The sequence below is a fragment of the Enhydra lutris genome, unplaced genomic scaffold, assembly GCF_002288905.1.
Source record: "Enhydra lutris kenyoni isolate GAN:26980312 unplaced genomic scaffold, ASM228890v2 scaffoldscaffold76, whole genome shotgun sequence".
In the NCBI taxonomy this organism is placed as follows: domain Eukaryota; kingdom Metazoa; phylum Chordata; class Mammalia; order Carnivora; family Mustelidae; genus Enhydra; species Enhydra lutris.
The window spans coordinates 2,650,897-2,676,948 of NW_019154160.1; the positions used below are offsets into that span (position 1 = coordinate 2,650,897).

The window sequence follows — 26,052 nt, forward strand, 5'->3', positions numbered from 1 at the left end:
ATTTTTCTGTCCTACTCCTTTTGGCTCACACATCCCAGAATAGAAATAAATTCTATATTTGTTAAAGAAATGGGATTGTGGTACCTTTGCTGCTCTTGGGTTTATGAGTATTACTTGCATCTGCCTCACCAAGGAGCCTCTCAGGAAACCATTCAAGACTTGACAGATTAATCATTGGCTTTAAATGAAGATAATAGATAACACTTTAGAAGGTCCACAGTGTGAGGGCACCAAGTTCAAGGTTTTTCAAAAGAAATGGAATCTATTGGATTTTAAGTCCATTTAACCATCACTGTAGGTGGATACAGAAACATGGAAAAGTGAGAGTTGATTATCTGTTCAATCCATTTCTGTTCTCCTTTAGTCATCCAGGTGACCCAGGCTGATGGGTTCATCCATTCCTGTTAGAAGGGGAGACAAATGAGGAGTCATGGTGCTGTGAAAAAGAGAAGCCAGGCTACTTGAAAATACTGTCTAAAGAGGGGGAGAACCAAGAGTAGGAGCCAAAAGTAAGAGGCACTGGAGGGAGTCTCTTATGACATGAATGTGAACTCCGAGCTAAGGAGAGAGCACCAGCCTATGAAGATGACACCCACGGTCAGAACTGCCGCAGTCCCATCGCTTCCTCCCAGTTAACAAATGGGAAAGTGAGGAGCCAGGAGGTGAATACATTCTGCAGGCTCACAGCTAGTTAGTGCTGGAACTAGGCAAACTCATGGGACTCTCTAGCTCTTAACCGAAATTTCTCTTTGTGTATTACTATTTTACCTTCTTCCTTCCTTTCTCCTTTTGGATATTTGTTTGGATTGTATTGTAATGTTTATTTAGTTTGCAAACACTAACTAACTGGGTAAAATGCTTTTAGTCACTGGCACATCCTTTCAGAAGTTCCACATTATTTTTCTAGTCCCCCCCCCCGCCCCGCAAAAAAAGCAACCAAAAGGTATTTAAGATATCAAGATACTTAACAGAGCATCACAGGTGACTTGACCTCTCAGATTCTGGACTCATCATTGGAACCTCGGTGTGATCTCTAAGTTCCTAGTGTATTTCCAGCTCGACAAGCCATCAGGTCAGGAGGTATAAAATACTTCCACCATATGATGCACTTGCAGGAAAGTTAAATGTGTCCTCTCTGCTGGACTCCAAGTATAATTCTCTCACAGGGAGCAGGTGTTATTGGTGGACATCCCAGTCTTGAGACCATGGCTGTGAACTTCCTGCTAATACGGTGCCACACAGGGAAGGGCAGCACCCCGGAGCATCAGTGCACCAGATGATGATAGGCCTGGACAGTGAAGCACAGTGGAAGGATTTCAGGCAAAGGGAAGAGGAGGCTTGCTGTGATGGCAAGTGATACAATCCCAAGGGCTGGGAGAATGGAATCCATAGTAGTTCATTGATAGTAACAGGAGAGGAGGGGGAACATATGGCCCAGATGCAGTTAAGAGATGGGCGTGAGGACAGAAGAATGGATGGAGTGGTGGCAATCAAGTTGGCCAGTATGAAGAGGCCACATGAGGTTAGGTATCATGATTTTAAAGGAAGACGTGTTAAGGTTGCTCGTGTTTCTTCCTAAGCCCACATGCAGCCTCTTGGGTGCAGGTAGAGAATGGCAGAGCTAGCCTTAATTGGGATTGAGACCGAGTTGACTGAGTGCCGTAAGGTAAACCAAGGACAAGGGAATTGCCAGCGTGTGCAAGGGTGTGATGGTGACGGCAATGGCCAGCCATGGAATGCCACCTGGGGTGGGGGGGAAGTAAGGGTATGAGAGAGGTGAGGAACAGGACCTGGTGGTGGGCTTTCTGGATCCAGGAAATGTATGTCAGCATTGTTGAAGTTGTAGTTTTAGAGGAAATGAGCTAGAAAGACAGGAGGTGGTTGCTGGAGAGCAGGAGCTTTGAAACTAACACTCCCGGGGGAGACAGTCTTTGGTAATCACAGCTTAGGGTCATGGCCATGGAGATGAATGGCTGAGGTTGAGTGGAAGATGAGATCATTAGATGAGTGGGAGTCGGGGCTCAGGATGCTGGAAGGAGCATCTCTGTGGATCCTGAAATCTCCAAGAGAGGTGGCCAGGGGTATGCTGGAGAGTGCCAGTGATCCTGGGCCAGAATCTCCGCGGACTTGGAATTACCTTGAGGGCCTTGGAAGGAGGCAACAAGGGAGAGTGGTGCAGAGTAGACAGAGAGAATGGCCTGAGAGCATCCCTGAGAAGCAAGAGGACATATTCCATTCTCCTCCGACCTGGGTGCCAGAGGAGTACGGGAAAACAATAAGCCCCACTCCGGAGAGCTGCAGAAGGGACAGGGAGAGCCAGCCTTCCAAAAGGGCACCAAGGAGAGGAGGAGAACGTGCCAGTAATTTGAGGAATAGATCATGAGTCCCCGAGGGCACAGCAAAAGGATCCCAAGAGTTTGTGGCCTGGGTGGAAGTCGGGTTAAAATCAGGTCAGAAAACGTGGTTTATCCAGTGCTATGGAAATTACGCTATAGGGGGTCCTGGGCTCCCCATGGCAGATGACGTGAACTGCCATAAAGCAATGTTCTCTCCAGTTGATGAAGCAGATCCTTCATCTAAGGCCAGGTCACATGCAGTAGGGTCACACGCAGGGAAGTTCTGGGGCTGCTGAGATGGGATTTAGTTATGCATGCAGCTTCCATTAGCCTCATTAATACAGACAGGACCACTACGCTTTTATCACAGCAAGATCAGTTTTCCAGAAATCTTCTTAGGGGAGGGCTTAGGAAATCTTTTTTTTTTTTTTTTTTAAGTTTTTTTTTTTTTATTTGACAGACAGAGATCACAAGCAGGCAGAGCAGCAGGCGGGGGGGGGGGGGGGGAAGCAGGCTCCCTGCCAAGCAGAGAGCCCGATGCGGGGCTCGATCCCAGGACCCCGGGATCACAACCTGAGCCGAAGGCAGAGGCTTAACCCACTGAGCCACCCAGGCGCCCCAGGGCTTAGGAAATCTTAAGGTGTCATTTGATCAAGTGGGGTTTTGGAAACCCGTGTCAGAAATGCACGATGTTATGTGGACATTTACCTTTTCTATTAGTTGTCTAACTCCTGTTTTCTGTCGATTTATTCTTTTCTCAGTATTTCTTTAGGATGAATGATACTGTATTTGTATATATATTTTATGTTTTATATATACATTCCCATAGGATCAAATACCTCCAGTGTTTGCTCATAACAATAATTCAAACAAGAAACCACAACCAATAGAGATTACTTTGTCGTCTTATTTAGAACAAAGTCATGATGAAAATTATAGTTTGTTTTGTTTGTTGTATCTAGGTCATGAATCTTGGGGATCAGGATGTGGCCATGGTGTTGGTCATGTGGCCACGTGTGGTAGGTGGTCAATAAAGGTTTCTTGATAATAAAATCACAATTCATAATTTTAAAACCAAAGCTTATTTTCAGTATTCTTGCAAAGCTTATAGATGCAGTTCTTTATTCCTGCAGGCTGTGAAATACCCTTGCTGTTAGACTGGGAGGCTCTCAAAGGCTGAGACCCCTTGTCTTATTCGTGTCCCTCCCCTGGTGTGTTGATTGGCTCATGCAGGATGCCCCGTAAATACTGGTTGAGGGAGAAAGTAGAACCTATCTAAGGTTTCCTGAGCATGAGTTCTTTGCCAGGTACCATACTAAGCACTTTAATTATAGTTCTTAGAATATTCTAGACTATTCCCTATAATAACTGTAAGTTATTATAAGTGAGCAGGTGTTATTATTCCTATCTGAGACATAAAGAAATTGGGGGAATGAGATTCAGTAAGTTGCTCCAGGCTTCACAGTCCCCAGTGGTGGAGGAGAGGTAAGCATATGGATGTGGAGGTCCCCAAAGTCCATGACCTTTGCAGTATGCCATACTTTCTTGGGGGTGGGGAGGGAGGGAGGAAGGAAGAAAGAAAGGAAAGTAGGAAGGAAGGAAGGAAGGAAGGAAGGGAAAAAGGAAGGGGAAGGAAAGAATAAGTAACCATTTTTAAAAATAATCTCTCTGGTTGTTGAAACTCAGAAATTTAACCTGAACGTGCTCTTAAATCTTAAGATGGCGTCACCACTGATAGCAGCTCAGTTTCTTGAATCATCAGCTGCCTTAGCAACTGTGAAACCTTGAAGGCTCTTGCAGAATGAACGTGGGAAGCTAAGCACAGTTATTAGGATGTAGCCATACGTTACCGATGGATCTGGAAAACATCAAAAAGTGGGATTTATGTGCCTGTTTGTGTGGAATGTTCTCAGCCATCTCAGAGTTTGGCTAACACCCCATAATCACCGGCCTGTGGGGACATTTTTAATATATCTGTCACTAATCTTATCTCAAGTTAATCCAACCCAAACCTTTTGCCTAACTGGCGAGTCCATGGAGAGCCATAGCTTCCCACTAATCTTGAAACTATCTAGAATTCTTTCTTCTCTATGACAACATTCAGGTCATTAGTGAGTCCTGAGTTCCTATGTCTACACGGCTCGAGTAAGCAGTTAAATTCCTTGGGTCCAAAGTTCACCCATAAAATAATAGGTTCTCCATTCAGAAATCCTACACACATAATCTTCTTCATTTCAAATTGTGTGACACATCAGTGAGAGAGACAAAGCCACGCTTGTCTAGATAGGCAGTGTGGGAAGGAAAGGGGCTTTCCTGTTAACATTCACAGAATCTGCCTATTTTAACAACACTCAAGAATAAGTTTGTTGGAGAAAAGTAAAATAAGACAACTTGGAATTAAATACGAATGAGAAAGAATGACTCTTCCGTATAAAGTTGAGTGCGTTGGTTTTCTCATCTGTGAGTGGGGCCGGAAGAGGAGAAAAACCATAGTACTCACATATAAATATTCACATATAATTATTATATATTTCATTGTTTCTTATACCTGTGCTTCAAACTTGCCCAATATAAATTGCTCTGTATACAAAGTGACGTGGTTCATTTCATGTTCGCCTATGGGCTGGTAGAAGAAAGTAGATTCAGAGAACTTTTGCTTATAATTTGTGAAGTCTTACTAGACAGTGTATGATAAGGGGGAAATACTGACTTTAAATCCAAAAGACCAGACCCTTCTCCCAGAGAAGTCGCTTTTGAGACCCGGAGTCCTCATTTATGAAAGGAGAAATTATGCCTGCATAAGCAGGTTAATGTGTGCGAGAAGTGAGATGCTATCTGAGAGACCAGTTTTCAAGTTGATTAATATTACACAAATAGAGGGGCGCCTGGGTGGCTCACTGGGTTAAGCCTTTGCCTTTGGCTCAGGTCATGATCTCAGAGTCCTGGGATCAAGCCCTGTATCGGGCTCTCTGCTCAGCAGGGAGCCTACTTCCCCCTCTCTCTCTGCCTGCCTCTCTGCTTACTTGTGATCTCTCTCTCTCTGTCAAATAAATAAATAAAATCTTTTAAAAAATTACACAAATAGATGAGGTTTTGAAATACAAATTTTCTGAGAAAAAACAATGCTGTTTCACTGGAAGGCGTTTCACCGCATTTAAAATCCCGCTTGCCGAACAGAGCACAAGAGAATTTTTATTCATGTGGGTATGTCTTAAAACAAATTGAGTCTCCTCAGAATATAAAACAGTTACAATAAAAATCTCTGCTGGGACCACAGAATCAAACGTGTATAAATTATCCCAACCTATTTTCCCCCTACTGCACACTGGCCTGATACACTTCCAGATTCTCCCCGTGATACTTAAAAGGTGCCCCAGCCCAATGCTGTGAAGGCCTGGAACCTGGGACTAGAGGAGAAACTATCCAGTAAAATAATAAAGAACTAAACTCATTCAGTGTCTCAGGAGACCAGTCCTACCCCTTGACTCACTTCGGCTCCTGACCTCCGTTGTGTCACGCACACATTCCTGGCCATCTTTTTCTACATCGTTAAGTTCGGATTAATTTCAAAGGGGTGCTTATCCGATGGATGTGTAGCCGGCAAGAGATGGGATGTGTAATAGGACAGTTTTGCATATAAATATATTTTTGTTAGAATAATTATTTCTTCCCAGAAATTAAATCTGGTGAAGGCTAGCAGATACAGAGAGCTCCTCCCAGGGCAGGAAGCTGGAGATAGATGACCAGCATTGTCCCCGAGAAGCAGTGGGGCTGAGGGGGGCCAGAGAAAGTCATCTCTGTGACTTTAAAACTATAGAGGAGGTTTGCAGGGCTCAGGGGGTGGAGTAGGCAAATCACACTGTGACTTTCCTGAAATTGACCATAATTCAAAAACTGTAAAAAGTCTTCTCTGATATTATTTTGCCCGGTCACATAACAGCCCCTTGATATCACCAGCTAGCAGGAGACAATGCTGGTTTAGATTTCCCCCATTAGCATGCCTATCCTTGTGTGTCTGGCACCATATGAGAAGCTCACTGTTGGGGGGTGCGCTATTTCTCCAGCTGGCTGGGCCCAAGCTCTGTCACACACATGTTACATGCACGTGTAAGGTCCAAATGTTCATGGAAGTCAATTGCTCTGAGCTTAGCTTTGACTGTATCTGGTGGCCTCCTCCTTAGTGGCCATGGCAATTCAGAAAGGATCTTAACTGTGACCCAAAGAGAGCATACCATTTATAAAATCCACATGCATCCCCAAGTGTGTGTCTCTGAGACCCCCTGCAGCTTGAAACGCACGGGCTAAATCAGATCTTTGCCTAATTACGGTGCACTCCGCGGCCAGGGACCGGTTCTCTCCTGTCGGTCCCCTCCTGGTGGCCTCGTTGCTCGGCATCTGTAAAACCCTAGCCCGGTGTCTGGTACGCTGGGCCCATGAAGGCAGTGACCGTACGGAAGCACAGCTCAGATCGATGTCCAGTGAAGTCGCTCTGAAATGCTGTTCCTAGAGAGCGCTGCATGCAGTAGGGACAACGCGTGGGGTTTTCTGTGGGGTTTTCTGTGGAATCTTGTTAGACGCTTTGGGACACCTGAGTGGTGTTTCTCAAAGTACATGCATCAGGTAAGGAAAGTTGTAGGGTCGAGAGGCCCGATCTGTACAATATGTCATGCATTTAGGCTTCCTCCTGCGTGTTCTCACCGGAAAATCATACTGTGAGCTGACATTTTCTATCAGGGAAGCCTTCTGGCTGCAAGGGACCATTTTTAATGTGTCCCTTTGAAGTCCCCATCACATAATGGCCCAGCATCTCCTTCATGTCTTCTGACCTTTTGGTGAACAGCCCGTTCCCTAATCCCCATTCCCATCGCGTCCCCTCCTGGGGGTGGCTGACTTCCCCTCCCCGAGTCCTCTCTCCTTGGGCCCAGCCTTCCCAGCCTGGATGGCCCCTCCCCCACGGGGCTGTCTGGAACGGAATGGAGGACACTTCGGGTTGTGTTTTGGTTACGGGACCTTCTGTTCAGGCACCGTTCGCTTCGGCTTCCTGACTTTCCCAAGAGAACGTCGGCTCTACCTCTGGTCAATGAGGGCAGGGTCCTTGCTCTCACCAGCTACACAGAATATCTACATTTCTGGGCTTGTCGGGGGGACACAGTAAAATCCACTGCCGCTCAGTACACAATAATTGTCAGAACTGGGTGGAGAGTAAACGGTCCATAGCAAGGATTTCCTCACAAGGATGAAGTTCTCCTGTCCCCAAGAGTCCCTGACATCTGCCCTTGGGAGACACAAGAACCACATACTTAAGGCTGAACTCTTGGGCCACCCATAGAGGTGATTTTATGATTTTTCTTTATGGCTCTTGGGCCGTATTAGAACAGCTCGCTGAAGCTGGTGTTTGTACTTTCTGGGCAATGCCGTTAAGGACGGTGTTCACTGTGTTCTGAAATATTCTTTTTATTAGGGTCCTGGGAATATTATCTTTCTGGTGTCTTTGCCAGAAATAGCTGTGACCCTTGCAAGGAATTATTTTGTTGTTGTCTTAGAGACCCAAGAAACTATTCACGTTCTCTTTGTACACTGGCTTCTAGAAAGCCCGGGTGCAATCTGTGGCCCACCTTTAGTAAATAGATAGGGTATCACAGAATGCAGTTAGGGTCCCTCGACCTCATTCTGGCTTCGTCTATTTATTTCTTATCCCCCTTTTTACCTAAATTGTATCATTTGCCATTGTACCATGTATGTCTTTTTAAATTGACTTCATTCCTTTTGGGAAATAAGTGTGAATAAATAAGTCAGACCCAGCCTGTCGCTGGTAGATACGGCAGACAGCACTTAAAGGGGAGCAGTGCTTGCTGTCTGGGGCACCAGCAAAGAGAGGCAGAAAGTGTCGGTGGGCAGGAACGGCTGCCCCCCATTGTGGCCACACTCAGGAAATGGATACGTATCCTGTGTGACAAGACATTTGGGATCTACTAGATACATTTTCAGTTCAAAACATTAATTCCTGCTGCTTTAAGTAGGCGTTCTCGTCTATCAGAACTAAGACCCTAGGACACTGTCAAAATAATTCAAAAATTATTTACTGAATGCCTTCCTGTGGCCCGCTGACTTAGATCATGAGAACACTGCGACACAAAAGATGCCAGGAGTCAGTTTCAATGGAAACAGCAGAGTGAAACAGCCAGCCCGCTCGTCATTCATTGACACGGATGGTGCAAGAGGTCACGGTGTGGGGACAGTTGGCCTCCGGTGCTCCCTTTGGAGGGGACGTGCTCTGAACCGCATGAGCCTCTCCGAGAAGACTGGGGTCCTGACTTGCCTGTGAGCAGCAAATTAGTGCACGTACGGAAGCGACTGGTCTTTTAGTTTCCTCTTCTTTTACAGTATGATCCTGTAAAAGGAACAAAAGGTGTTTCCTAAGAGAAGGTGCTGGGACCTACCTTAACTGAATGTTTATTAAAAGCCCGCAGCAGTTACGATGTCTCTGTCGATGGCGGTCCTTCATGGCGCACTGTGTCCCACCTGTCCTTTCATCGGTGTCATTCCTCATGGTGTGTGGTTTTACTTACCTCGTTCACGTGGTGGAAATCTAAACTCTGCATTGCACTCTCTGTGACACACACACACACACACACACACACACACACACACACCCCTTCCAGTTTGTTTGATGTAAGGGGAGAGAAAACCAACCCTGACATCCAGGCCCGCATAGAGAGAGAAATTGTAAAGAAATTCAGATTTGGGGGGACATGGCATTTAACCAGTTTTGCTAATCTATTCGAGGTGAAAATCCTCCTCTCTGCTTCCTCCTTGTGTAGCCTAAGAACAATCTCACTTCTTCATGGAAAGAGAGTTTCTTGCTGAAATATATGATTTGCTGGCAGCACTCCAGGGTGGTCCGTGTGCCGTTTGGTGGGACAAGACATCTCCCACCCCCAGAGTCTAGTGCCCACAGTCCCAAGGCCCGGTGGGCGGATCGGTTAGGATACCATGGTCATTGCTCACTCTGGAAGGCCCAGAGTGTGCAGTTGGACTTACTCACTGTTTATAGTTCATGGATGTATTTATATACATCTCTACCAGTTTTATATTGCAGATGAGCTAAGAGATCCTGGAAATGTTTTTAAAAAGAGCGTTTTCAGCCAAGACCCAAAAGCAGTTAAGTCTTGGGGAAAGACAAACGGGGTCACAAGATCTGGGATCAGCTCTTCACCATTATACTTTGTGTTACACAACCTGCTTCGTCCTCCTTCCTGGTCAACTCCCATCTCATTGCCCATTTTCCTAACCATTCCGTGAGTACGTTATTATTTGAATGTTGTAGTTTTCCATCTTTGACCCATTATGACCATCTGTAGAGAAGCTTAGTACTGACACTGGCTTTATCTGCCACGTGCGTAATGTCATCTGCTGAGCATTTATTTTCTCAATACTGTGCATACAGTGATCGGGATTCACATCTCTTTCATTTATTCATTATTCAGTCATTCAGGCATCTCACCTGGTGAGATGTTAGTACCCACTAAGTACCAGGCACTGTGGGGTCTTGGAAAAAGTGAATGGTATGGAAATGGATGTAGGGAGAATTCACATGTTTGAATTGTCTCAGGAGACATGGCGAAGGATCCAGAGAGTTACCCTTTCAGCCATGACTGACTAACAGGTCCTGGATTATCCTTCTTGCCATAAACAATTATAAAACTGGGGAAAAAATATATATACAGTCAACTGAGAGAAAGAAGACACAAAGAAATCTCCCTAACATTACCCTTGCTCTCTTCCTGGAGACCCTTTCTTATGTGTAGAAGGGGGAGGCAGCATCCAAACAGAATACAAGTTCTCGGACTGAGCTAGCGAGGCAGAATCCGAGTTCTGGACCGCTAATAAAGCTGGACTTTGTGGGTCAGAGTAGTGAATAGGAGCAAATTTCACAGAGAAGGTCCTGTAGAGATCTGTACAGGGACCCTCGTTAGTGATTGGATAAATGTTCACCTGCTAAATGTTGGAGGCAAGTCGTGGCAGAGAATAGTAACTGGAGAGGTGTGAGCTCACTGGAGGTGTGAGCTCACTGGAGGATATGGAGGTCGAACAGAGCCGAGGTGTAGCACTTCCAGTCATGCAGTGGAGAAACCTTGTCGAACATCCCAGGAATTCAACCGAGACCCTGGAAAGACCAAGCTGTAGGAGTAGAGATATCGTTGTGCTAGAGGTCTACTCTAGACACTCTCAAGATTAAGTAGTTTCAGAAGAATCAAGCCAATGTGCAAACAAACTAATGACTTAACAGAACATAACAGAAAAGTCCAGACTGTCAACACTAGAGCATCAACAGTATCCAGCGTGTAATATAAGTTTCTAGATATGAAAAGAAGCCGAAAAAAGTGATCCCAGGAAAAGAAAGCAATAAATAGAAACACAGCCAAAGATGTTGAAGGGAAAAGAAAACAAGTTGCAAAGAGTTATTAATATGCAAAGAGTAATTAATATTAGGAGGTTAGAGGAAAAATGATCATAACGAATAATCTGATGGAGACTACCAGCAGGAAAAAAGAGAAATTCTAAAAGTGAATAAAATGCAATGTCTGAGGTGAAACATTTAGAGGATAGAAGAAAAGATCAGTGGACTTGAAGACAAGGCAATAGAAACTATTCAAACTGATGCAAATAATAAAAAGTTTAAAGAAAAGAAACAGAAACCAGCGATCTGTGTGACAATAGCAAGCGTTCCGACATACGTGTAAAAAATATAATAAAGTCATATTTTTAAATGCCTCAGAAGTGTTGCCTGCACTAACTGCCCTTGCTTTTTTCTCTCCCACCGTTTTGAGTTCGCTCAAGTGGCCATCCCCTCCCCCACCCATCATGACACCGAAACCTCTTGCAAAGATTATCGTTTGCCTCCGTATTGTCAAATCTAACAGTTAATTCCTCTTGTAATTTGACCTCTAAGCATCATTTAGCATAGCTGATGTTCCTTCTTCCTTGAAACTCTTTATTTTCTTTGTTAACTTGCTTTTACTATGTTCTGGTTTTCTTCTGACCTCACAGGCCACTTCTATTCAGTCATTTTGTTGGTAGCACCTCACGCTCCCAGCCTCTGAATGGAATGCTCAGAGCTCAGCTCTCAGACCTCTCCCCTCTCCGCAGGTTATTTTAAACAGCCCCTCTTTCCTGATAATTCTCTCAGATGTTATGAATCTCTGCCAGAACCTTTCTCTTGAACTCCGGATTTCTTCATCTGACTGTCTGCCCACATCTCCGTTTTGATTAGTAGTGAACAGCTAAAACTTCACATAGACAAAAGAAAATTCCCTGTCTTTCCGTCTGCCCACCCAGAGGCCGCTCCCCCTACCCGACCCCCGCAATCTTACCTCTTCTGTGAAGCATAATTTCACTTTTCACCTTGCTCAGGCCAGAACCTCTCACACCATTCTTTGTCTATCTTTCCAACATCTCATATCCAAATTGTTTCGCAAATCCTATCAGGCTACCTTCAGAGAGATCCAGAACCCAATCACTTCTCCCTGCCTCCCCCAGTGGCCTTTGTCCAAATCACCGCTGTCTCATCTGTGTTAGCTAGCCGCCTCCCTGATGCCATGGCTCCCACCCCTCATTCCTCTCCAGCCCATTCTCTGAACAGCAGCCAGCATGATCTCCTCCGACAGAAATCAGACTCTGTTTCTCCTAAGCTAAAAACATCCAAGGGCTTCTCAACCCGTTCGGCGTAGGATCTTTCTCTTTTCCTACTTCTGGTTCATACATACGATCAACTGAAGTGTTTGTTAAATGCGCTACTAGATATTCACAAACCGTGTGGCTGGTTTTTTGAAACTAGATGTGGGCTACTTCATGTATTCTATTAACTTTCAGGAGGTCACTTTCAGTCCTCCCTCCCATCTGCAGAGATAATTTTAGGTCCCTTCTCTGCCTTGCGGGTGGTAGCAGGAACCATGTCATGGGCATACTGTGTGTGCTTCCCTTCAAATCATTGACAGAGATGTTGAGGAAGATAGGATGTCTCTTTTTCAGACGTGGTTGACACCCATAATCGTCTCCTGTTTTTGGAATGAACTCCTTTGGTAGTGTACCTGGGGCCCCCCACATGCCGCCCTCAGTCACGCAAGGTGAGGTGACTTTCGAGGCTGGGTAGCATGTGTGGTGTGCCTGCAGAGTTGGGCAATGGAGTTCTTCCAGGGAAAGCAGCAAGGAGGAAGCCTTCCTTCCTGAAAATTCTTGAGCAGGCTCTTACTCACTCTCAGACATCTCCACCTGCCACCTTTACGTAACCTCTTACGTGCTCAGCTGCGACCTGAGCGTTTCTGGAAAGGGGAACTCAAGGACATAACCATCCCACATTTCAACCATCGATGTCTTTCTTGAGCACCATGAAACCTGTCTCCTCTAACACACACACAAAATGGGGAGGAGATGGCCATCAGAATGAGTACGAACGAAGAAAAGAATTAATGATGATGAGCTTTGTGACTCATGTGGGAATTAAAGAATTAAACACTGATTCCCAGACTTTCTCCAGCATCTTCCCCTCTAACGGAGGCCAAGGGGAAAATCCATTCTGAACCAAGGTGACCCAATGACTCCTTGTGTAACTTCTACCCTGTCTGTCCTCTGCTAGGAACCTACTGCCAGCAGAGGGAGGTCGAGGCCATCATGGAAGGCGACGAGGAGGACAGAGGCTGCTGTTGCTGCCAGCCCGGCCACCTGCCACACCTGCTGTCCTGCAATGCCGCCTTTCACCTCCGCTGGCTCACCTGGGAGATCACACGGACTCAGTACATCCTGGAGGGCTACAGCATCATAGACAACAACGCAGCCACCATGCTGCAGGTGTTTGACCTCCGGAGGATCCTCATTCGCTACTACGTCAAGGTATTGCTGCCCTGGGCCCCAGACACTTGTCTGAGTGATAGTTCTGGGCTGGGTCAAGGGGCGCCTGAGATGTTTTACAAAAAGCTGGATTCTGAAGCTTCCCCTTATCTTCTGAATCGGAGCCCCCGCTAGGTTTGGGAACCACTGGTTTTGCGACAAATCCTCTAGGGCTTTGGTTTTTGCTTGGGGTTCATGGCCTGAGTCACTTTCTAAGTCTGGACACTCACAGGCAGTTCCTTTTCTTACCCGGATCTGTTTCGTCCCTTCTAACCCAGCCGAGTCCTGGTGAGGGAGGAGATTGTAAATGGCAGCGTCCAGACATCACCAGGCCTCCGTGGTTATGTGTCCTAAGTATTGATTTAGATGCTCAGCCATTTCCACTCTAGAACCAGAATGGTTTTTTAAGCTTAATAGGAAAACCCCAAAAGCAGAGTGAAATGGTCCAGTTAGGATTAGTTAGGATTAGCTCAGTATCCACATCTGCGCCACCCCTCCAACCTCAGAAAATATCCCTGTTTGCAGCTGAGTCTCCCAGAGAACGAGTGTGAGCTTCGAGCGAGGGTGCAGAGGGCCAGGGGGGCGACGGCGTTTACCAAAGGAGGAGGGACAGGTAACGGCAGCCAAGGCCGAGGAGGTCTTTGCATTGGCTCCTGCTCTGTGGGAGCACTTTGCCTGGCGGGAGCCCTGGAGCCTGGCCTCGGAGGGGCCCACATCTTAATGCCTTTTCCCGTGGGGACACTCATCCGTCTGCGATCCCAGACGCCCGCCCGCTGAGGCTGAAAGAGGGGGTCCGGCAGAGATGAGGAAATGCGAAACAGAAAGAGAACACAGAGGCCTGGAGCTTCAGGGGTTTCCACCAACTGGAAAAGAAGACGTTTAGAGACTTGGAATAGCTACTTAGGAGGGTCCCACGTGTGCACCAGTACCGCAAAAGTTTACAGGAAATTGAAGACAGGTTGCAGAAAGAAGGTTATGTAACTCGTTAATTATCACATCCCCAGGCAGTTGCAATGAGAAATGTTCGTGACACGCTCTCCTGCACAGACTCTGTAAGACAGGGTCAGTGGCTCGTGGTCACCACCTTGATGCACAAGTTTCCATCCTACCTCACCCAAACTGTCGGTGTTTCACCCAGCCTTATATACGCTGGGGGAGATTTGGAAAGCAGGTCGGGGAGCGGTGAGCTCCTGCCTCCTGACCCCACAGTTCGCTCCCTCGGCCTTATGAACTAGGCTGCAAGAAGTTTTCTTTCAGAGCCAATCCTGGATTTGGCAGTGGGTCGTGAAAGAGCCGTGGTACGCTCCTGTAAGAAGTCTGTCTGTCTCACACGTGAACGGGGAAGGGGGTGGCAGCTCTGTGCCGGGAAGTCCTAGGCACCCGTGTTCCTTCTGCCGCCCGCTGCACCACTTTGGAAACTTTGTGTTCCCAGATGGAAGCTTAAAAGGATGGAAAGGAAATCCACAGGCATGCACCTGTGGTCCCCGAGAAAGGCTCCTGGCAGCTGCCACAGCATGTCCCTGTTGTATCCAGAAGCTTGTCCTGTCCATGTCAGCTGAGCCGGGTGGGGAATGTGCATTCTGGGAAGCCTGGAACTCAGACAGAAACCATCCAGAGCCCCCGTGTGGTTTGCGGTGGTTTCCACTCCGCCCCATCCCCCCACCCCCTGCCTTTGCACACACATTCCCTGTGGTCCCTGCCCCCACCCCGCCAGATGTCCTCCAGCTCCCCCCACCACCCCCCTGCACACAAGCTCCCCTGGGGTCGTGTGGACGTTCACCTCGCCTTGCTCTGAAATCTCTCCTACTTTACCCTTTAGCAGCTCCCTCAGCAGAGGAGCCGCACGCGCCCGACTTCTCTCTGGGTCCCCGGGATTCAGTGTAATGACTTGCATAGGGCGGTGTCCAGGGCATTTTTTTGGACTGAATGAACAAAGGTAATGTGGGTCCTGGGTCTGGGCCACACCGGTCTATGCGGACGGGATTCAGATGTTGGTGAGAGTCTGAGCGACCTGCTGTAGGTCTTCATGTTGAGAATGGGGTTCGCTACTGAGCCACATCTCTGTGAACTGGGACCCCCCCGTAGATGGCCTTCCCATGAGCCAGGCATGTGGGCGGCCACACAGCAAGTCACCAAGAGTGAGGGAGAGGGAAGGAGATACCTTTTCTGGGTTTACCCTCTTGGCTTTTCCAGAGGCCTTGGGGGCACCCCCCGGGGCCTGCTTCATAATGCATCCCTTCCGTGCACTAGTAAGTGAATCGATACTCACTTCCCTCTTCTCCTAACTCCAAGAAACATGTCTCCCAATTCCTTGTATGTTTTTTTTTTTTAAAGATTTTAAGATTTTATTTATTTACTTGACAGAGAGAAAGAGATCACAAGTAGGCAGAGAGGCAGGTGGGGTGGGGGGGAAGCAGGCTCCCCGCTGAGCAGAGAGCCCGATGTGGGACTTGATCCCTAGACTCTGAGATCATGACCTGAGCCGAAGGCAGCGGCTTAACCCACTGAGCCACCCAGGCGCCCTCCTGTATGTTTTCTAAAATGGCAATTTGCAGTCTGAGAAACAAGTCCAGGATAACATGCAAACGGCGAGGCTGAAGGAGCCCCGGCCACCCATGGAATCTTCCAGGTAGTATTTAGTTTGTGGGAGAACAATGTCCTTAACTCTGTTTTCCAGAAAAGGGGGCTGATGCCAACATGAGAGTTTCAGGGGAGTAGGAGAGGCGCACAGGGCGATGGTGCCTTCCCTGGTGGGGTCTCCTCACGAGCCGGGGGCAGCCCTGTGGCATCCCACTCCCCGAATACGCCGCTAATTACGGATTTGCACGTCCTGCCCCGAAATTCCGATTCCCTGGGCCTGGGGAGGGGCCCTAGCACCTGTATTTTTAAATTACTCTCCTAAGCGATTTAATACACAGTGAGGCTTGGGAGCGACTACAGACATACTTGTGCTCCATAGAAACAGATTTCTCTTAAATTCCGAATCGGTGCTCAGGAGGGGCTGAGACTTGGGGGCAGATGGGGCCTCCTGGCGCGTCCTGTTTAATTCATGTCACCACCGACGGGACTGTTCCTGTGAGGCTTTCTCTAAATACGGCACTCAGGGCTTGCCCGCCCTTTGGTGAGGGGTAGCTCAGAACCTGGGCTTATCCCCGCTGTGGAGTTAGTTAAAGAAAGTGTCAGGAGTGCCGAGCGGCAGGAGAAGTAGCATTTTAGGGTAAAAACTAATGAGTGTTTTCTTCTATAGCCTTGGTTACGTGGTGAACAAAATGGCCTTTGTCATGCTGGGCTGCTTCAAGTTTCAAGAGCTCAGTTTCTTTCTTTGTGTCATGACTATTATTATTTTTATTGGGCAGGCAAATCAAGAAGGAAGAAAAGCTTGGAATCATTCCATTACACAAAAGGATTTTTTTTTTAAATCTCCTAATAAACTGGGTCAGTTCCGCCACCCTCTATGAATATATTTGAAATCATTTCCTTCCTGATGACTGGAGGTTTTCCCTGGTGCCTCCTCCGCCTCCCCTCGGTTTATTAGTGTTCAAGACCCTTTTCGCAGTCAAGAAATCAGCTTTCCACAAGGGCTGGGTTTTCCCACTGCCGTTGTTCCCGTCCAGGCCTTTCAGAAAGGAGAGGGGCTTATCGCTTGCCTTGCAGAATGGGGAGCGTGAAACCCGGACCCGTGGGGCTTCCTGCCAGGGCCCCTCTCCTAGAATGTGCACAGGGCAGTGGTCTGATAGAACAGGTCGATCTACAATTAAAATGAGGAGCCAGGAGAATCCCTGCTGGAGGACAGATACGGTGAACGCATTCAGAAGAGGTCTCGCTTTCAACATGGATCAGGTTCCTTGTCATCGACTCATTTTCCGCGTCCTCACTTATCAGGTTTACTTAGTGCTGTACCCATTTCATCCTGACAGATTCTGAAGGATTCCACACTGTTCACTGACTCTGTCTCCCTCACGGAATTTCTGCCTATGTCAAGTGGAAGTGGGGCATGGTTTGCAAGGATTGGGCGTGTTCTGTGTTCTCTGGGAGAGAGGAATCGATTCTCCTCATGCACTGGTGGGGGGAGGGGAGGGGGCCCGGGGCGGAGGAGGGGGGAGCCGAGCTGCGGGGTGTGCTGGGAAGTCGACACTGCAAGATTTTGCCAGACCTGGGGGAGGAAGTCTTAGCCTCTGGGATTCGAAGTCCTCGTTCACTATTCTGACTTCATCGGCCGAGGTGTGATTTCCATTCCTTCCCTAGAAGTGGATGAAAAGGTAAACGTCCTTTGAGTTTTGTTTGTTGTTCCTGTCTGGTACATGGATTAGGACATACTGGGAAAAACTAGACCAGATGTTTCTAGAGCCAGATGTTCACGCAGAACCAGTTTCTTCGTGGCCTTTGTCACTGTTGGCAGAGACACCGTGCCTCTGGCCACGGTCACGGGTCCCCTCCTGCTTGTATCTTTGGGTCAACTGCTTCCACTGCCTGCCTCCTACGAGCTCTAAATTATCCTGCCAGCAAGTAGATTGACTCGAGAACCGTAGACTCAGCTGTCTCCTGGCCCCTGATTCATCCATGGCCTCGGCGCTGCTCCAGACCGCTACGGCCTCCCTGCGCCTCAGCTCCTGGGGGGTAAGGCAGAGACGCCAGGCCTCGCGCTGAGTCCTTTGTGCGTACTCGCTCATTTTAAGCCTCAAAATAATGAAGAGACGGGGCTTCGCTAGAGCGTCTGTCCTTCCCACCTCCCACTCTCAGCTTCCTGGGCCTCTACCTCCTTCCCTCCCTCTCTGTCCCTCTTTCCTTACACTGAAGGGACTTCTCCAGGCCAGCAGGGTTGTCCTGGGCGCAGTGCTGCAGGAATGGGATAGTGAGAACCGCAGATGTCATTTGGGGTCCCCTGTTCTCCCCATTTGGGGTCGGGTGGGCTGTGAAGCCTAGTAGGGAATATGCCGCAGAGGAAGGCCACACGTCATGAGCCATGGGTTGACCTTCCCAGAGTCCAGGCTGCCGGCAGTCCCAACAGCCAAGAACGTCTGAGTCAGGCCTTTGCGGTGGTTTGGCCCTAATCCGGGAACCATGTGTGTCTGTCCCCTCACCTGCTCAGACTCCTCAGACCCTGAGACCAGACCCTCCTTAGCAACCTCCAAGCTTGGTTCTCCAGATTCCACATCCCAGCCCAGGCGAGGGAAGAGCAGGCGAAAGGGCAGGAGGCTGCCCAGAAGCGTCCGCCCACTGTGGTCACAGGTGACAGTCCCCATGCCCAGGCCAGGCTGTGTGCACTCCTATCTGTCGTCTCCCTTCGGAGGAATGTGTGTCTACAATCAGAGAAGGCCATTGACTAAGGGTTTGGGGCCACGAGAGCGTGCCACACTGCCTCCTGGCACCAAGCGCCCCCTCTCCCTGATGCTGGTGATTCCCAGGTGAGATGTGAGCCAGGCCCGGGGTGGGGGGGTAGGGGGCTGCTCGGGGAGGGGAGCCCAGCCTCAGTGGTGTGAGCACCACGTCCGTTCGCCCGTGGTAATAAAGCACAGAGAAGATTGCAGGGAAGCTATGCTCCCACCCACGCAGATGCGCCTGTACCAGAGCTGGAGTTTCACGTTCTCTGCTGTGCTTGAACCTCTCCTGGCCCGGAGCTAGCCTTTCTGAAGGATGAATTCATTCACGAGCTACAAGATGGCTTTCGATAAATCTGTGACTCAGAAGGAGAAGGCCCGAGGGTGGCATTTTCACCAGTTGGGATTCCCAAGTGGCGTGTCTGATGGAGGGGAAAACACGGGTTATTTTGGAAGGCATCGCAGATGTCCACGGTCTGGGCACTCGGGGTTACATACGCATGTGTGTTTCGACAGTGCCTCGTCATAAGTACTTTCCATAAGAACTTTGGTGTTTTTGTTCATTGAACACTCCTGGGCTGGGGTCCTGGAAGAGGGTTTGCCCCCATCTCTTTCGGCCGGATCAGACACGCTGGGCATCCACGGAAGCCTGCAGTAACCCAAGGGCCCTTTTGTGTGTCTCTCTCAGAAAGGATCAGGCTGGCTGTTATTCTTCTTCACCCCGGAACTTCTGTTCTGGCACATTCCGTTAGTGTTCTGTTCTCACTTCCCTCATCCCTGTGGTGACCCGTAAGAGAGGACATTTTAGAATGTCTCAGGTGAGTTCTACACATTACATCTAGCAGGAAAGGGGTGCCTACGTGGCTCAGTCGATTAAGCCTCTGCCTTCAGCTCAGGTCGTGATGCCGGGGTCCTGGGAACGAGCCCCAAGCCTGGCTCCCTGCTCATCCAGAAGTCTGTTTCTCCCTCTCCCTCTGCCCCTCCCCCCACTCATCCTTGCTTGAGCTCTCTCTCTCTCTCTCTCTCAAATAAATGAATAAAAAATCTTTACAAAAAAGCTAGCAGGAAACACAGTGACACCACATGTCAATCCCTGACACTGACTTTATGAGATATAATAAATAAAGAGTCGTTCTGTCTTTAGAATGGCTAGAAGGGCTCATAATCTTGCTTTCTCTCCGCAGAGCATAATCTACTATATGGTAACATCCCCCAAACTTCTCTCCTGGATCAAAAACGAATCCCTTCTGAAGTCCTTGCAGCCTTTTGCCAAGTGGCACTACATTGAGCGTGACCTTGCCATGTTCAACATTAATGTGGATGATGACTACGTCCCGTGTCTCCAGGGGATAACCCGCGCCAGCTACTGCAACGTTTATCTAGAATGGATTCAGTACTGTGCACAGAAGAGACAGGAGGTGGGTCAGGGAAGTGGGGCTGGAGACGTTGGTTTAAATTTGAAACACGAGGAGCATTTTATAAAGTCCATATCCTGCTTAGTCAGTATGGTAGACAATGATCAAATAGAGCAGCGAGAACACTGGTATTTATAAGTGTTTGTTTAACACGTAAGCAGAATTTTAAAGGAAGAATCCATATACCCTGTCTCCAGCGAAGGAGCCTTGAAAGGCATATTTCCCTCTATACTGTGCTCAGGGTTAGTGCAATTTTAAGCCTTTGGTGTGGCTTTGAAGCTCTGGAAACCTCTTTGTGTAGAGCTGCTTTTTGAGGTTTCCATATAAAAAGGATTATCTGTGCCAAAATGCGGGGTATTGAATCGTGGACTGGGGAACCAATCTGTTTAGCAATCAAGATGGTCCAACCCACTCCCGCAGTTGGGTCTCATGGCATTATTGGTCCCATGCTGAGGACACTTGGAGATGAACTCAGCCTCTTAGGAATGAAACCAAGGACAATGACAGCTTCTCAAAAGTAGCTCCCTCATTTCAATTTTTTCCCTGTCCAACCACAAGAGAGAGTGTTTCAGGAATCAGAGAGTTCCCCCATCCCTGGGTCATGCTACGGGACCAAGTGACCCCAATGGCTGACTTACAAAGCCCCCTGAGATATGACTGTGTTGCTGCAGATGGAATCCCTGGAAAAGTTGAATTAACATCCTTGCCCTTCCAGCCCTCCAAGAACCTGGACAGTGATGAGGACTCCGCTTTAGTGACCCTGTCCTTTGCCCTGTGCATCCTGGGGAGGAGAGCTCTGGGAACGGCCGCCCACAATATGGCTCTCAGGTACGTGAGAAAACTGTTTGTACAGGCACCAAGATTTTATATTTTTGTCAGTTGTTTTCTTTATTTTAAAGTTGGACTATTTATGTAGCTAGTTCTTGCCATAATAAATTGTGCTGGGCCCATAAGGAGGCTTTGGGTCACTGTGACCTTTGGGAGCTCTACATTTGAAAATGGCATGAATACAGAACAGCTAAATCCCCAGGATTCTAGGCACAGGAACTTCTGTGTCACAGGGGTCCTGGTGGGTTTGCTGGAAAGATGAAATGAAACCATTTATTACAACTACCTAGCCTGGTCTCTAGCAAAATGAATGCTTAATAAAGGTCTGTTCCCAGGGCTCCTGGGTGGCTCCATCGGTTAAGCGTCCAACTCTTGCTTTTGGCTCAGGTTGTGATCTCAGGGTCATGAGATCGAGCCCCGCACCAGGCTCTACACTCAGCATGGAGTCTACTGGAGATGGTCTCTCCCTCTCCCTCTGCGTCCCCCGCCCCCAAGCTTGCACTTACACACCCTCTCTCTCTCAAATAAACAAATCTTAAAAAAAATAAAGTTTCATTCCCTTTTCCTGTTTTTCCACACAAAAGAAAAGCAGCACGTCTGTACTCTAGTCTAGACTACCCTTCCCTGTCTCTGTGGGACTTTGATTAATTGGATGTCCCTTCAGCTGGTTTTTCAAGCTCTCTTTCTACCAGATCTTCCTGTCCTGTATGTAAATAGCTCAAGTTTCTCTCCTTTTTCAAACAGTTGAGCTATAATTGACGTATAACTTTGTATTACTTTCATAATGATTCAGTATTTGTATATATTACAAAACAATCGCCTCCATAAGTCTAGTTAATGTGCATCCCCATATGTATTTTTATTATGTTACAAACTTTTTATCTTGTGGTGGAATTTTTAGGATCTACTCTCTTAGCACCTTGCAAGTATGCAATACAGTATCGTTAACTAGAGTCACATGTCTTACATTACATCCCATGACTTATTTATCTATGACTGGAAGTTGGTGACTTTTGTCCCCTCACCCATTTCGTATGTCCCCCACCCCCACCCCAGCACCCACTAGTCTGTTCTCTGTATCTATGAGCTTGGTTTTTTTCCTCATTTTGTTTTTTAGATTCTGTGTATGTAAGATCACACGGTATTTGCCTTCCTCTGACTGACTTCACTTAACATAATGCTCTCAAGGTCCATCCATGTTGTCAGAAATGGTAGGATTTCCTTCTTCTTATGGATGAATAAGATTTTCAAGCTTCTCTTCTTAAAGAACAAAAACAAGGTTAAATTCTCTCCTGCCTTTTTCACCCTTCACCCTCTGTCACCCGGTCTTCTCTTGCATTCATGCACAAGCTCTGGAAATTTCCGTCACCAATGACACTGAGCTCTGTGGCCCCCACCACCCCACTGCCACTTGCCCTTCCCCGTGAAGCTGCTGTTGTGAGATGAGGTTCTCATACCCCGGATCATGGGCCATTTCAGACTTCTCCTTTGGCACTTAGCACCAGGGGCCAAGTGTTCTAGATTCCTCTTGTCTGTCAGGATCACCTCGATGGCTGCACATTAACATCTCCTGGGGGGGGGGGGGGCTTCTAAATATTTAAACAGTAGCCCAGGCCCTCCCCTAGTCCAGACCAGTGACATCAGAACCCTGCGGGGAGGGGGCAAGCATGACGATTACCCACGCCCCCCCTCCAAGTGATGTCAGTGTGTGGCCAAGGCTGAGCATCATAGAGACCCGGGGAGCTCGAAATCAGTTCCACGTAGGCTCCCCTCACTGGTTTCTCGTCTGCTTTGCACTTTCTTCAGGATTTCTGTATCATGTCCTTGACACCAGGCCCTTTGGGACTCAACTGAAGTGCGCATGGTTAGGCCGGATTATAAGCTTCTGAAGGGCAGAACCCCTTCACATTTTGGCTTAACAACCTTCGCAAGCCCTGGGCGTCTGATCAGTGAGCCCCGGCAGCCTCGCTGACCCTTCCCCAGTGGGGGCGGCGGGCTTCAGCCGTTACTGGTCGTGCATCCGTCAGGGGTGCAGTGGTGTGGCTGGCGCATCTCCTCCTTTCTCCCTCGAGGCCGTGGCCTTGAATGCCTCCGAGGAGAAGGTCAGCACCTAGGATGTCAGAACGTGTGACTCTTTCATCGCCCACGTCTCTGAATTTTCCGGTTTTCTTCAAGGTGAGAAATGCTCAGTGACTTACGCATGTGAGTGCTCAGTGAAGCCCTGTCCTAGGAAGCACTCCGGGGAGGAGCTCACGGGCTTCTCCTGCTGCACTCAGCCTCCAGCTAGGCCCTGGCGGTGCTCTCTGCGGTCCGTCATCCGGGGCCTCATTTGATGACGGGAAGCTCAGCAGGAGGCTCCAGGGCAGGCGTTGCAGAAACAGGATCATGTGGCTGCAGCAGGAGCCCCTTATGAAACTGTAGGGGGGAACTGTAAGGCGGGAACACGGTTGGGGAAGGGTTTCGGAGATTTCTGGAATCTTCCGGAGACTTCTGGAGTTTTCAGATAGTCCTAGCATCCAGGCAGGCGGTGTTTTGTTTGATCCATCTGAAGCTGGTTTAAAAAAAAAATAAATAAGTTCCAAATTTTCTGTACAAATTGCAGATAAGATGCTTCAAGGATTTGTTCTTTCAGTTCCCACCTGAGCACTGTTTGCAAAGACCTCTTCTCTCTTGCTCCTTGAGGAACTTGTTCCGTCATTCCTGATCTGGGGGTTTCTTGCCGGGTGGGCTTTATTTGTTTTTTTTCTTGATTAAGCACCAGGTTCACCAGCTGCTTTTTTAAACCTCACATTGATGGGATTTTCTTTGTCTCAAGCAGTTTCTCATACTCCGTGTCAGCTCTGCTTGTTCCAAACATAGTGATGAGATAAATCTGGGAATAATATTCTCGGTGCTCTGGGGAAAGCTCTGATTATCTGGGACTGATTCCCTTTACTGAGTGGTCCCATAGCACAGCAAAGTCCGACAGCGTGCTTCCATGTCAGCCGTGGACTAATGAAGATAACAGATTTTACAGACCGGCCTGGCCCAGTGGTTCAGGGGCCTGACACCCATGGAGTTCTGACTTGGTTGTGTCGTGGGGCAGAGGAGGGATGCAGTGTGACGGGAGGTGGGACGGAGCGCGACAGCACCCCGGCTCTACTTTAGCCAAACAGCTGTGCTCTACATTTTATATGCTAGAGTTCAATAAATGGTTTTGCTTGCAAAAAAAAAAAAAAAAAAAAATCCATAGTTCAAAAAATGTTTTAATGTAATTTTTATAGATACAGTTAAATGGCTCTCCAAAAAAGCTGCCCCAATTTATAGTCTAACCAAGAGTGTTTTGCCATATCCTTACTAATGCTAGAGATTCAGTCTTTAATTTTTTAGTCTCATGAGTGAAAAATTATCTCATTCTCGTTTGAATTTGCATTTCTATTATTAATAGCGAGGGTAAAGATCATTTTACATATTTATTGGCCACATATTTTTTCTGTGAATTGCCTGCCTATTTATGTGCGTTACCCATTTTTATTAGGCCCTTACTGATTTTTAGGAGGTATTCTCATCTTATGATCTTAATATGTGTTAAAAATATTTTCCATCAAGGTACACTTGTCTTCTATCTACTACCCCTTTTAAAAAATTTTAATTTCTAAATTTTGTGTCTTTCTTAGAAGTGTTTTTCTTTCAGCTCCAGGACATAAAAATAATAGCCCCTATTTTCCTCTGATAATTCTACACTTTTACTTCTTTCCGTTTAGTTTTTGAGTCCTATTGGGTCTTGGGATTTGATTATAATCTACTTATTAGGTAATTACCTACATTGTTATATTTTCATGGAGTCTAGCAGAGGACACGAGACACGCGGGTCAGAGACAAAGGACTTTATTTCTCATAAATAGGGGCAGCATAAGATTCAGAGTGTTTGGTTCTCTTCCCCTGGTCCCTAAGACCCACAGAGCACCATTTTCCATGACAGGAGAAGAGCACTTAGCTCAAGGAACCAGCCATTTTGTAGCAGAAAGAGATGCCATTTCATCCCTCAAGGATTCTCACTGCAAACCTGGCCCTGGGCAATGGCCTGGATCTTGCATTCTGGGCAAAGCAGAAGGATCTGTTGGAGAAGGAGCCCACTAGACTACCAGCTTCTAACAAATCAAATAGAATGTATTTTCATACATGATGGGAGATAGGGATCCATTTTCCCCCCCAAGAGGATAGCTAATAGTCCAATAGTTTTGCTAAGTAGCTCATTAATGATTCAGTCAGTGAGTTAAAAACACTAATTTGAAATACCACTTTTGCCATAGTCTACATTCCCATTCATAGGGGGTACGCTTCTGGATTTGCAGGTCTGTTAAAGTGATCAATCTATCTGTCTTATAACAATAACTTACTGTTTGGTTTCCTAGGGTGATAACATTGTTTTGATATCTGAGAAGTCTAGTCCCCCTGTTTTTGCTTTTTCCTTGTTTTGTGGTGGGACCCCTTCTTGCTCATGTTCTCCTCAGGTGAAATTTAGAGTCACATTTTATAAAAAGCTCTGTTGGCTTTTTGATCGAGACTGTATTGAATTTGCTGCTTGAGAAAAACACAAATGTCATTCAGGGACACGGTGCATCTTTGCGATCATTCCATTTTTTTAACGTCTTTCAGTAAATTTTTACCATTTTTTTTGAGATTTTTTCATCTCTGAATGGGTTATTTCTGGATATTTTGTAAGTTTACTTTGATTGGGCATAGAATTTTTCTTTCCTGTCACATTTTTAATTGGTTACTGCTGGCATATGGGAAGGTCATTTCTTTTTTTATTTTCTCTCATTTGGGACACGCCTATGAACTCTGTTATAAACATGATATTACAATTAATTCTCTTTGATTTTCTGGTGGGAAGACATTTTTGCAGATAATGATGGTTATGGCTTTTTTTTCTCCCTGATACTTATCTTCAGTTCTTTTTCTTATTACTTAGGCTATGACCTCCAGGGCAGTGTTGGAAATGGGCATTGTGTTTGTTTCCTATTACTTCGGGAACTAATTACCGCAAACTTAGTGGGTTAAAGCAACAAAAATTAATTATCTTACAGTTTAGGAGGTCAGAAGTCCAAAGTGGGGTTCACTAGGCTAACATCAGGGTATCTGTTGGGCAGCGTACCTTCTAGAGGCTCTGAGGAAGGGCCCATGCCCTGTCCTAAAGGCTGCCTCTTATTCCATCTTTCCAGCCAGCAGGACAACATCTTCTGATTTCTGTCTGACTCAAACTCAACTTCTCCTGCTTCCTTCTTT

General features: G+C 47.2%; 1 protein-coding gene across 1 annotated transcript in view; it reads left to right on the forward strand.

The window, feature by feature from the left end:
• The window catches only part of LOC111160500 (pecanex homolog 2), a 275,016-nt gene that overhangs the window by 228,086 nt on the left and 20,878 nt on the right, over positions 1–26,052 (forward strand). Inside the window, exons 26-28 of the mRNA XM_022523646.1 lie at positions 12,973–13,226; positions 19,726–19,959; positions 20,672–20,784. Of these exons, the coding sequence (XP_022379354.1) occupies positions 12,973–13,226; positions 19,726–19,959; positions 20,672–20,784 (601 nt within the window). The remainder of the gene's footprint in view (positions 1–12,972; positions 13,227–19,725; positions 19,960–20,671; positions 20,785–26,052) is intronic.